The sequence below is a fragment of the Micropterus salmoides genome, unplaced genomic scaffold (genome assembly GCF_014851395.1).
Source record: "Micropterus salmoides isolate LMB-PRFRI ecotype aquatic unplaced genomic scaffold, ASM1485139v1 Ms_hic_scaffold_21, whole genome shotgun sequence".
Lineage (NCBI taxonomy): Eukaryota > Metazoa > Chordata > Actinopteri > Centrarchiformes > Centrarchidae > Micropterus > Micropterus salmoides.
The window spans coordinates 4675855-4688515 of record NW_024041262.1 but is presented as its reverse complement, the minus strand read 5'-3'; the positions used below and the strand labels follow the sequence as shown (position 1 = coordinate 4688515).

Below are 12661 nucleotides of genomic sequence, written 5' to 3'. Positions count from 1 at the left end.
CACATCACAGTGTGCACACACAGATAGAGTTACACACGCCCCAACAATCACCCATTCTTTATGCTTCACACACATATTCATATCACTCCTTCACTTTATCCCCCCCCCTCCCAGAGTAATGGAATGATGAACACCAGTTCTTTGCCCTCAATTTACTCCCATCAGAAATTAGAGCACTTGTTATGCTGTAATAATCATTGCCGCTGCCTCCGATGAACGCCACCATTATTATACATATTCCAGTCAGGAACAGGACGGGCATGCTCACTCATTACTCCCACAGACAAAATGCAGCGTGATTTATGGCCGCGACCAAGGAATTTGATTGCCTCTGCGTCTGCGGTGCCACTATCAGGAAATGAAGCTCACAGCAGAAATCCAATAAGGAGCACACAGTGTGCGCTGAAGTTCTCATCATAATCGTGGCTATTTACAGATTGATATAGCTGTACAGAGCCCTGACATATTCTCTGTTCCCAGCCAGATGAATCAGCGTTTATCCTCATATTACCCCCCACATCTACATCTAACCCTCCTTCACTGCTCCGTCTCCCGCTGCCCTTATTGTCTTCTTGATATCTGAGCGAATCACGCCTCTCATTCTGTTTACAACCTCAGAGGATTGGTAAATGGCTCAATCATATGCCTTTTAGCTGCTTGGGTTTTTTTTGTTTGTTTTTTTTGCTTAAGTTGATTTCCATAATGTGAGCCATTGTCACGCCTTTGGCCTTGTGAAATAACAGCTTCAGCAGTTTTAATAGGAATATGAAACAATGTTACCCTGGCGGGAAAGGTCCAAATTGTTTTTCTGTGATAATAACTTTTGTTGGTGATTGCAGATTGTGTTCTTTGTGTTTGATATTCCAGATACTCCACCAGCCTGCATGAGACATGGACAGAGACTGTGGGCGAGAGTTCTCAGTACAACCTCAGCCTGCCATTAATCAGCAGAGACCCAGCCACTCAGCTGATCTCAGTCAACTTCAGCTCGCAGGTTTTTACATTGCGCCCACATGCTAGTAAAAACTGATCACAAACAGGCTGCTACATGTGTCACTGCTTACAATCCTTCTGCTTTGAACAAATGTGGACAGGAGTGATTTAGTAGTTTGGTGATATATCAAATATCTTCCAGTAAGTGTCATGTACGTGCCGGCAGCTGCATAAGAAAGTCTAAATCCTTAAATGCAGTAAAGTTGTATTTTCTCTTTAAATTCATCTTTTTATTTAGATGGGAAAGTATTTCAATTTCATCACTTAAAGACAGTAATGGCGGGTGATGCTGCTCTGAAGAATTGCTAACCTACATCTCATTAATCTGAGATTTAGTGGAAAGTGGAAAACTCTAGTATGGAATATTCACGTTTTTTATATTGTTATTGTGAAATTGGGGAAAGCTGTTGTAAAGATATTGTATATTTGCAAACACCACTGGCAGCCTGTACTAATAAAAACCAAAACTCTGATTTTATGGTCTGGTTGTGAATGTCTTGACATGTTTTACATTGCCTCTAATTTCCCTTTCGACCTCTTCCTAGCTGGCGTCTGTGCTGAGGGAAGTGAAGTACTTGGAGGCCCGACAAACCGTGGCCATCCCTGAAACTGCAATGCAGATCTACACCACCAGGGGGCAGCTGTGGCAGTATGTCGCCAACCTGGAGCTCGCTGTGGGCCGATACAACAAGGTTGGTTTAGATTAGGCTAAAAGCAGCAAAGACACGGGATTAAAGGATAATTACACACTTACTCATTCACCATAGCAAGTGGTATGCTCAAGGTACTGCTGTGACCCCCAAGGCGAGTCATGTGACAGATAGCTGTTGTCGAGCTGACACTAATGCCAGCAAGCTAATGCTAGCAAGCTAATCCGCTTGCGTGTTTACTGTCAGTTGACCACTATTGGTTACACAAGCTCTGATTACAGTGTTAAATGGTTGAGAAACCCCTGGTTGGGCAATATTTCTCAGGTCCTCACATGCACTGTGGAGTTCCTTTCAATGAAACTCTGTATCCATTAAATCCAACATGAGTTCATTTTAAATCCAGATACTCAGTACATGTGAACCCCAGCTGATCCCAGGGAACAACTGATCAAGCTCTGTAATTAAATTTGTTTATATGCCTTCGTGCGCTCTACCTTTGTGTGGTCTGTAATTTAAAGTCCTCCTTTCTAAATTTTTCCAGTTTGACTTTTGACACCATTATTTTCTTAGCTCGCCCAAACTGCCTCTGCTTGGAAACAATGGTGTATTTTCTCTGCAGCATATAAAAAATGAAAGCTTTAGTGCCATACTGTATGTGTCAATCTATTAGAAATATTACTGGCAATAAAGTGAGTGTTTTTGATGCGTGTGCTGGACTCATAGAGAAGGTGGATGTCATCATGACCTTGGCTCACCATAGCGAATGCCTTGTTGAAAGCCCCCTGCGAGGCAGAGCAGTGAGCCTCTCTCAACCCAATGGGCCCCCTCCGTGGGAGTGCATGAGCAACACAGTGCACAGCTAGAAACACAGCTCATATGAAGCCTGATTTTGTTATATGTTAAACACTGATTAACAAAATCTTTTATTTTCAATATTGACCTGCATTTAAGTATTAGAAAATAATTCCAGCTGTTATTTGGTCATTGTCGTTGATTCTGTCTGGACCAGAAGCAGGAATGTGTCACATTGTGTAGATTGAAATCTGCTGCTCTGGACCACCTTGTGCGTAATTCAGCAAATATCTGACCAGTTTAATAATAGCATGTACAGCGTGAAGGACGGACAGAACTGGAAGATCGTCACATGACCTGCATATAATTGTGGATGTGTGTGTCACAAATTTAAAGCAATGTAGGGGTTGGCAGTGGTGCAATGGATAATACTATGCCTTTGGTGTGAGAGTCCCAGGTTCAATCCCCCACTGTGACCCATCCACCATTGTGTCCCTGAGCAAGACACTTAACCCCTACACCAACTGTAGACTGCACTGGCTGTGGATTTGACAGTGCTGTTCTATAACATTTTGTTAAAAATGTGACACTGTAGGTAGTAGTTAGAAGGAATCAAATATTGAACATGAAGTTTTTTCCATTTTGACAACCATGTCCTTGAGCAGTAGTCAGAACATTATGTGATATTTCTCCAGCCAGACAATCTGTGCATCATCATTACTGGAGGTCTTTTGCTGGGCGACAGACCCACACATTTAATTTGAGGGACACATCTGTGTAATAATGATACACAACAACTGAATAGAGATGAAAGAATAAAGAATCACTGCGGGTTGATTAACGAGCTGTTACATTTGTTGTGTTTCATCAGCAATTGTATTCTTACAGAACAAGTAGACAGGCTTGCAACTAATGTCTTCGGCTGTCTCCGTCCGTTATGTGACCTTCGGGTTGCTGGTCGTAGCAGTTCCTCAAAAGTCTCCCCTTTTGACATCACCGCATGTCAGTATGGAGCTTTTTAGCTATGCTTACATTGGTCAATCCAACTAAGTATTAGATGGATTACCAAGAAATCTGGTACGGACATTGGTTGTAGCCAGAGGATGACGAATCATTATTTTGAGGATAGCCTGATGTCTCCTCCAGTGCAACCATGATGTCACAGTTTTAATATTGTCCAACATCTTGGTTCTTAACAAGACACTGTAAAAGATAAATTATATTTTCTATGACATCTTGCTTTGAGTTATCAGCTTTTTGCTCATATCTCTAATAAACAGCTCAACTTTTACATTTGTATACAAGATATCTGAAATTATTATGGCAGGCTTACAACACTAACTGACTAACCACTTTCAGGACATATTGCATTTTCCCTCCACTTCTGATACAAATCTGAGACAAATAGCATTCTCCTATCCGTCAGTATCATTTTCCGTTTAAAGAGCATTGCAGCCGCGTGGAGCTGCTATCGTGGCTGTATGGAGCGGTTGCATTCTACTCAAGTGAACTACAGTGATTGCTGTGCATGTAGAGCGCTAACAAACAAGACTAACATTTGAATTTCATTTTCTAATTACCCTAATGAGGGATGTGCATCCACTTTATGACTTAAATGAAAGAATTAGTACATAAAACATGCTTCTCTTTGCCACTGACGCTATCAAACACATAATGTTATTGTTGTTCTTAATGGGAAGTGGGAATGGGGGCAAAAGGGCAATTTCAATATTGCAGCATAAAACAATGTAAGAGCAATAACTAATGCAATTAGCTCACAGAGGACAGCTCCTACAAATCTCAACCACATGTATCACAGCTACCTCAATCAGACGATTGCATTTAAAAAATACAGCATTTCATTACTTCAGGTAGCTAAAAGTTCAAGTCCAATAAGTACACAGCAACATGGAACGATCCAGCTAACAGTGACTTTAATCTTGATGCTCTAGGCTTCAAAGACACACAGGAGTCATATTAAAAACGATATTTCTGTACACACTTAATATGAGCTGAACGTCACCTTACATCTTTCTCTGTTTCTTTTTTCTCTCTCCCACTGTCTGGCGGCAGGTGATGCACTCTGTGCTCGACGTGGAGCATCCTCTGGTTCGGGGCCAGCTCAGGGACATTGATGCTCAGCTCAAAAAGGCTGAGGAGAGTCTGAACTGGAACAGCCAAGGTCAGGACACAAACTAATAACTACCATATACAGCAGGGAAGAATGGAATGGCATATTTAGCCCAAATTACAAAAAAACTCAATTTCACGTACCTCTAGTGGCATTCAGCCATGTAGATAGTTTAAGTGACCAGGTTTTTAGATATTTGTTTCTGAGATTTCTACCTCCAGCCCAGTACAGTGGTGATGAATGGAATTTAATTTGTGATGCTCACCAAATTACAGCAAAGTGTCTTCACACTGACCTAAGTTGTCAATGGAACTTCTGAGGAAATAGTTCGTCATGAAAACATGGGCATAAGAAATAGTTGAACATTACAAGAAATATGTTTATTTGCTTTCTTTCTAGATGAAGAGTAAGATGAAAAAATCAATATCAATCTCATGCCTGTGAGTCAAATACAGACACGTAGCCCAGCTTAGCATAAGGACTGGAAACAAGGGGAAAACTCGGCTGTAAAAAGAGGGGGGAAAAAAGTGAAAGCTTTAGAGGTGCTACAGAAGGAGTATGGTTTCTTTGATCAGAGCGATAGAAGGAACGTTTCTGGTGATACAGAAATGATCTTAATCTTTAAAAAAGGTCTCTCTCTCTGGGGCTCCTATCCACAGTGTTCTCAGACATTTATAATGACAATCTGAGCCTGTCGGTGGCAAAAACAAGCACTTTAGTGGACGTACTCTGACAGGGCGCAATGTCCCGTAAGGATAACGTTGTAGCCCTGTTTAGCTGCTGCCAGCTGCAGTGCGCTCGCTCAATACTGGACCAATTTCAAATGTTGTCTCAATTAGTCACATAGACACAACAACATGGTCCAGGATGAAAAATACAAAATTTATCCTTTAACACACAGACATGAGATTGATATTAATCTTCTCATCTCACTCAGAATAGAGTGAATAAGTAATTTGTTGACAGCTTGAATCCTATGCCGCCAATTAGAGAATCAGTCCAGCTAAGTGATGTCTTTTCCTCTGCTTACCAGAGATTTTTGTTTAGGAAAAAACAGCAAATGAAAAAGCTATCCAAATATACACTGTATATATATTTGCCAGATCATCGTAGATTATATGATGTAGAAAAATAGCACTAAATAGTCGAGCAGATATTTATTTGTATGAAAATTGACAGGTTATTATAGAAAATGTTCCTCTCTTGTTCCTCCTTCACGGTGTTTCCCTTCATCCTTGTCACTTCTGGGGCAGAGCATGCTGCTCTGAGACATGACAGAGAGACGCTCTGCATTTTGAAAAACATATAAAATAACAGTGGGAGAGGTGTTCAATCATTGATAAGCTTTGCTTGACACTCTGCTGGCAGGCATGTTGTCAGTTTCTTCGACTCCAGAATTCCCAGTAGAACGTAGCAGAAATGAGAAGAGTGTTTACGGTACAAGCCGATGCACTCGACTGTCTGTGGGGATAAACTCACAGTCCCTCTGCAGTTTATGTCGTGCCCTGTGTGTGTGTGTGTGTGTATATGTGCATTCTGGAGACTTCTGGAAAGCTAGTGAGGATTTTTCTTCTGTAGATTTATTTGGTAAGTGCATATGTTGGCCATTTTTTCTGAGGCCCTGTTTCTTCTGGCCCTGGCAGCACTAGATTATTCAGTGAAAAATGTATTTGAAGTGAATTTCCCATGTGTAGGGAAACATGGCATTCATTCTATGTTAAAACCAATAACATTTTCACAAGCATGTTGTATCCATGTGCTCCTTGTATTGAATACTTTAATACTTAATTAGTACATCACTTTTCATTTTTGTAATTCATTTACCCAATTTACTTTATACAGTCCTGATGTTCAATGCTGCATTATATAGTGCACTAAACATCTGATGCTGAGAGGAGTTTGCAGTCAGACTGCAGGGGGACACTCTTGGTGGGCTGATGCACCTCGTTGTCATATCAACTGAAACAGTTGGCAGTCGCTGACTCCTATTTTGTGACTACACCCTGAAATGCAAATTAAATTAAGAGTTATAGACCTACCAACATTGGATTATAAGGCCTGAGTTTAATGATCATATATTGGCGCGTATTAACATTTTTCCATAAACACAAGGACCCCTTTGTTTTGTTAGGTATTGTGATCAAGATAAGTACTGAGCAGGACATTTTACGGCAATAATCTCGTATCGTGACATAGGTATCATGATAATATCATATTTAGGGGCCTCTGGTGATTCCCACCGTTACTTATCAGCAGACATGTTTGGCAACACAGATATATTTGGTAAGTGTGGTGGTAAGCTCATAACAGCTGATAAATCAGCCTGACTGCTTTTATTGGTCTAGCTCAAGAAAAAATGGCCCTAGCCAGTCAACTGGATCCAGAGCCAGTCTGGGTATTTTTAGGATTCTAGAGATGGAAATGTGGACCTGTGTGTATCTGTAGTTCACTTACTCTGCCTTTTTACCACATTGGTCCATCCTGCAATATCTAAACAAATATCAGATGTACGGCCCAGATGTTGAATCCTAATGACATTTTTGATTCCTTGACTTTTCAGTCATTGGTTTTGACTGAAAATGTCTCATCTGCTAGATTACTGGATGGATCCATGATCCCCTCAGGAAAAGTAATCACTTTAGTGATCCCTTAACCTTCATCTGGCAGACTGGCACCATCTTCAGGTCCAAATCGCAGTGACTCCAATACTTAGCAAATGTCGGCATGCTAGCATGCTAAACTAAGATGGTGAACGTAATAAATATTCCCTGCTTGCAGACATTACAATCTTGCTCAAAGCACCACCACAGAGCTGCCAGCGTGGCTGTACACTCTTTCTCTTGTTCATTAATAGGTGGAAAAATAAAGAAGCTGTCGGCAGCAGTTTTGATTCATGATACGAGCTACAGCAAACCGTTTCAATAACATTTTGCAGATGAACCACACCTCTAAAGTGTTGCCTTTATCAAATTGTCTAAATCCTGCCCAAACCTACATGCCACAACAGATCCACACTGCCACCATCCATATATGGATACCATACAAAATACTACTATACAAGATATTATAGCTGCAGGCCAGGTTAGGTTTGTTTTAATGCAGAGGTAGTCACTTGTCAGACATATTTAAATCACATTATTAATTTAATGCAAGTATATTGTTGTCTAAGCTTGCGCTGCAAATAAAATACATGGAAAAATAATCCAAATAGGATCAAATATATATTGGAACCTAAAACATTTATTTATACCCGGTTATACCTATTTTCTGTCCTCTTGACCTCTTAACCGCCTCTATTATCCATTACCCTCTAGATATTTGGCAGTGTATCCAGGAGGTGCGAGACGCCGTCTGTGACCTGGAGAGCCGACTCCAGAGGGCCAAAGACAACGTGGAGGAGATCCAGAGCTGTATGAGGTCCTGGGCCAGCCCCATGTTTGACAGGAAAGAGGGCAAGAAAGACGCACTGCTCAGTCTGGAGGACAGGGCTGAGAGGCTGGACAGGTTTTACGGTCTGATACGGTCCTCTGGGGAAAAGATCCACTTCCTGCTCAAGGTGGTTAAAAAAGGTTTCCTCGTTGTGTGACGTATTCAAAACTGGCTTTGAGTTGCACTCACATTTCATCATTCTACGAGGTCATTATGAAGTCAGCAGTTCCTGATTTGCTTTGAAATGTTTCCAGTGATTTGCAAATATGGTAGAATTGATGGTTCAGTATCACTGTCACGCTTTGCAACGTCTTAGAGCAATCTGGAGCTGCTAAGAGCCGAGCAGACCTCTGCAGAATGGAAGGCCTACGTGGAGTACATTGATGACATGATCATAGATGGATTCTTCAACAGCATTGAGCGCTCACTCAAGTTCTTCCTGGATAACACTGGTAGGACTTTCAAGGACAAATGATGCACATAAAAATGTAATCACAAAAAAAAACAACCCACGCACTTACTACTTATAGCGCTGTAGTGATGTTAGCAGTGTTACTATTGTTGCCCCAAAGCCAGAATATTGCCCTCCTAATCCTAAATATAATATCCAAAATCCTGCCCTGCTACCCTGATTCCACAGCGAACCAAAAACATCATCCTCCAGCCAGCTCTGACTTGGACAGCTTCAAAGCAAAAAATCCCTAGGGGTTTTGATGTCAACTTGGTGTCCGCCTGTTTTGGCTGTGTACATTAAGTAGGTCTGGACTTGCTTGCTGGCATGAGTTTTGTCAACCAGTTTAGATGGACTGGGATTGCTGCCAGACTGATACTCTGTCCACCTCGTCTCCTCCCCCTTATTCTACACATTCTTTCACTTCTACTTCCTTCTTTTTTTCCTCTCCGCCTTGTGTGGATGTGAACTGTCTTATATGATTAGTAAGGTTCTGAACTGAGTGAACTGACCTGGAAACACCTCAGGGGATGCTATGATAACAGCACAGCTATCCTCTAGAGGCTAAGGAATGAACCTTCAGTACTTTCCTTCTTAGTGTATTTTGTCGAGCCTGAAAAACATAAAACCATCTGATATGAATTATTATTTCAAAAAAAGAAATGCTAGATTACCAGCAAGGGTCCAAAAAGGGGGTTTTCATGCACAAATCTATTGACAAAATCCCTGAAACAAATGATAACAAAAATAGAATTGTCATTGTCTACTTACTTATTCTCTTGTCCTGGAGGTTTTGATCATATCGCACCATCTGGAGTTCAAGCTCCATATGGAGTTTGCTCAGTTGTCAAGGAATTGCAGATTTTCAAACCAGCCAGTATTCTCCGATTCTGCTTTGCATCGTTACTTGACCTCATGAAATTTTCTATTAAGGTCAAGGAAATGTGGTTAGGCAATAGAAGAAGATGCAATTTGCATCCCTTCCCGCCTTCTTATTCCACTCCTCTTTCTCCTGATTCTTCTTTTTTTTTATCTCCCTCCATAAACCACGTGCAGACATTCTCCAGAGATGACAGTGTTATGTTTTTTTCCGTTTGTGGAACAAAGTTTTAAATTGAACCTGGTAACACGGCAGATTCAACTGTTTCCAAATTGTTTCCTTTGGGTCCAGACCAGAGAGCTGCCGTGGCTCCTCTCTTTGAGGCTCAGCTGGACCTGAAGGTTCCTGACATGGTGTTCACTCCATCTCTGGAGTTTGGGGCAGGAGACAGTTTCTTTGAGCTGGTGGAGAGCCTCATCAATGATGTGTTCAGAATCTCCTCACTGGTGCCACGCCTCGCCCAGCACAGCCCCTTTCCCCACTACCAGGTACTGATGATTTGATGCATTCCCAACATCTAGAACTTCTGTTTCATCTGAAATATCTGAAATGCAGATCACTCCCATCAACATGTTCAAGAAAACTATCACAACGCTGTGATTGGCTTCTGATCCTTTCCCCTCAGGCCGATATGGAGGACATGGCTGATCTGGCAGACATGCGTCATCTCCTCATGGAACGCGTGCAAGGTGTCATGGCAACGTGCTGCGAGTTTCGCAACTCTCTGGAGCGCTACAGCTACCTGTATGTGGATGACAGGAAGGAGTTCATGCGCCAGTTCCTTCTGTACGGCCACGTTCTCACCAGCCAGGACACGGAGGTTTATGCTGATGACGGCGTCTCAGAAAGTCCACCGACACTGAATAACTTTAGAGAACAGGTGGACGGGTGGGTATTGGTCAAGTGGAGTGTGAGAGTATGTTTGTGTGTGTTCCTAAATGTCGATCTGTGGTTATTTTTAGGGTCACCTCCTCTATAAAGGGATGGTTGAGGATTTAGAATCAGTTTGTTTTTTCTTGGTGAAAATTAAGTGTAGGTTAAAGAACACTTACACACGCGTTAGGGTTAGATTTATCTTATTTTACCTGACTGAAATCTGTTTACACTACTATACATACTGTAGGTATGAGAAGATCTACGAGGAGGTGCAGGGTCTGGAGCCGGTGCGTGTGTTCCACGGGTGGATGAGGGTGGATGGCCGTAGCATGAAGAGTGCCTTGCTCAACATCATCAAAAAGTGGAGCTTCATGTTCAAACAGCACCTCATTGACCATGTAACTAACAGGTGAAGTACAATTTTATACACTCAGTGGGTTCTGCTACAGCCTTATTTAGTCTTACTTAGTCGCTTATTGTGCTAATGTTAGCAAACTTTAGATACATATTGCTGTGTACATTTAAATAATACTGGCCAGGCCTGGCCACGGCAGCAATTAAAATGGCAGAATTGCACTGCAAACGTAGTTTATTTCAATGAAATGTAAATGCTCCGTATTTGTATAGCACCTTTCTAGTCTTTTCGACCACTCAAAGCGCTTTTACACTACATCTGCATTCACCAGTCATACACATTCATACACTGAGCCTAAGTGCTCAAACGGAAACTAACATTCACACTCATTCATACACTGGCGGAACAGCCGCCAATCTAGCCCCGCAATCTGTGGATACTCTGCATTAACCTTTCATGCTGAGTTCAACTTTGGAGAAGTGGTTTTCGGTTGTTGACCACATGTATGAGCTGCTCCACAGAAGTGGCTTGGTTGTAAACAGTTGTGAGAAAGGAGTCGAAGGTATAAATACATGTCTCTTGAATAAACTGTTCCACTGGCTTGGAGAGCATTTGTGGCTGACTAGCGTGGTTGATATGTTATTTGATAGCCACATTTTTATACAAGTAATGATCGCACTGGTTTAAATCAAACACTTTGATTGTATTTTTGCGGAGCAAGAGTTTTGAGTAAAAGGAATTAAAGGCCTTAACCAAATACATGCAGACTGACTTCAGTAAGTGAAACAAATAATAGCCTGGGCAATTCATTTTTTACAACAAATGTCTTCTCCAGTTTGTATTGCGGTTTTATGTTAAACATTTGTGCTCCCCAAGCTAAGACAACACATGATGACACCATCATGGTTTAGTTTACATAATTAATTTTCATCAAGAGCCACAGAAGACATCATACATCTGGTTTCACATGCCAACGTGTTCTCCCCATGATGCATTACTGATCTTGACCTTTTACACATCAAATGTCCCTTTAATGATCACTGTCATCTATCCCCAGTCTGTCAGATTTGGAGGAGTTTGTCAGTGTGGCTGAGGATGGCCTGAGCCAGCAGGTGGAAGAGGGTGACTATGGTGGTCTGGTGGGGGTTATGGGTCACCTGCTGGCTGTTAAGGAAAGACAAAACACCACAGATGCCATGTTTGAGCCCCTGCAACAAACCATTGCTCTGCTGAAGGTCTATGAGCAGGAGCTGCCAGATGTGGTCTACAAACAGTTGGAGGTAAGGACTGATCACTTCACATTATTTTTACGAGCACATATTCTTTCTTCTGTTTCTTTCTGCTGAGACAGAGCCATTTCTCTTACTTTTCTTTGTGTCTTCCAATCGCCGATCCCTGTTCTGTCCTCTTCCTCCTGGCAATTCATCATCTGTCACTCCTTCCCGCCTTGCTTTTATCTCCCCCTCTATATATCTATCTGTTTATCTATCTGTCTATATGCAGGAGTTGCCAGAAAAGTGGAACAATGTGAGAAAGAAGGCGGTGTTGGTCAAGCAGCGGGTGGCGCCTCTGCAGGCCATCGAGGTAGCCAGCCTGCGGCGAAAGTGTGCCACTTTCGATGTGGAGCAATACACTTTTAGGGAGCACTTTCGCAAAAACGGACCTTTCAGGTAGAAAAAATCTCTTTTGCCTCTAAGAGTTTGTTTTGGGAACACTTTACTTTAACGCCCCCATATATCATTTATAGGCAGTATATAAACACTTAAAACATGGTTTATTATGCACTATAGTGTAGTTGTAAGCAGATTTAAGGCTACTTAGTCAACAACTATAACTCCTTAAATGACACATTCTGTAACTGATTACACAGTATAACACAGAAGTAATCAGAATTATTCATATATGATTGCACACATAAACAAATTCAGTATATTTATGTCCATGAAGAAAAATATTTTTTGGACTTTGTTTTTCCAAATCTGTTTTGGGGGTAACAAAACAAATAATAAATGCTGCCTGGATTATGAACTCCCAGTGAGCAAACTGTTCCTTCATTGCACGCATCTTGTAGGGAGTTGGTCGGGGTGGATGTCGGGCGGTAAAA

The 12661-nt window shown here is 41.6% G+C and overlaps 1 protein-coding gene across 1 annotated transcript in view; it reads left to right on the top strand.

Annotated features, from left to right (window-relative positions):
* The window catches only part of LOC119916354 (dynein heavy chain 9, axonemal-like), a 147153-nt gene that overhangs the window by 18664 nt on the left and 115828 nt on the right, over window positions 1-12661 (top strand). Inside the window, exons 12-21 of the mRNA XM_038736340.1 lie at window positions 868-994; window positions 1539-1685; window positions 4509-4617; window positions 7881-8122; window positions 8312-8447; window positions 9618-9814; window positions 9952-10214; window positions 10450-10611; window positions 11615-11837; window positions 12061-12227. Of these exons, the coding sequence (XP_038592268.1) occupies window positions 868-994; window positions 1539-1685; window positions 4509-4617; window positions 7881-8122; window positions 8312-8447; window positions 9618-9814; window positions 9952-10214; window positions 10450-10611; window positions 11615-11837; window positions 12061-12227 (1773 nt within the window). The remainder of the gene's footprint in view (window positions 1-867; window positions 995-1538; window positions 1686-4508; window positions 4618-7880; window positions 8123-8311; window positions 8448-9617; window positions 9815-9951; window positions 10215-10449; window positions 10612-11614; window positions 11838-12060; window positions 12228-12661) is intronic.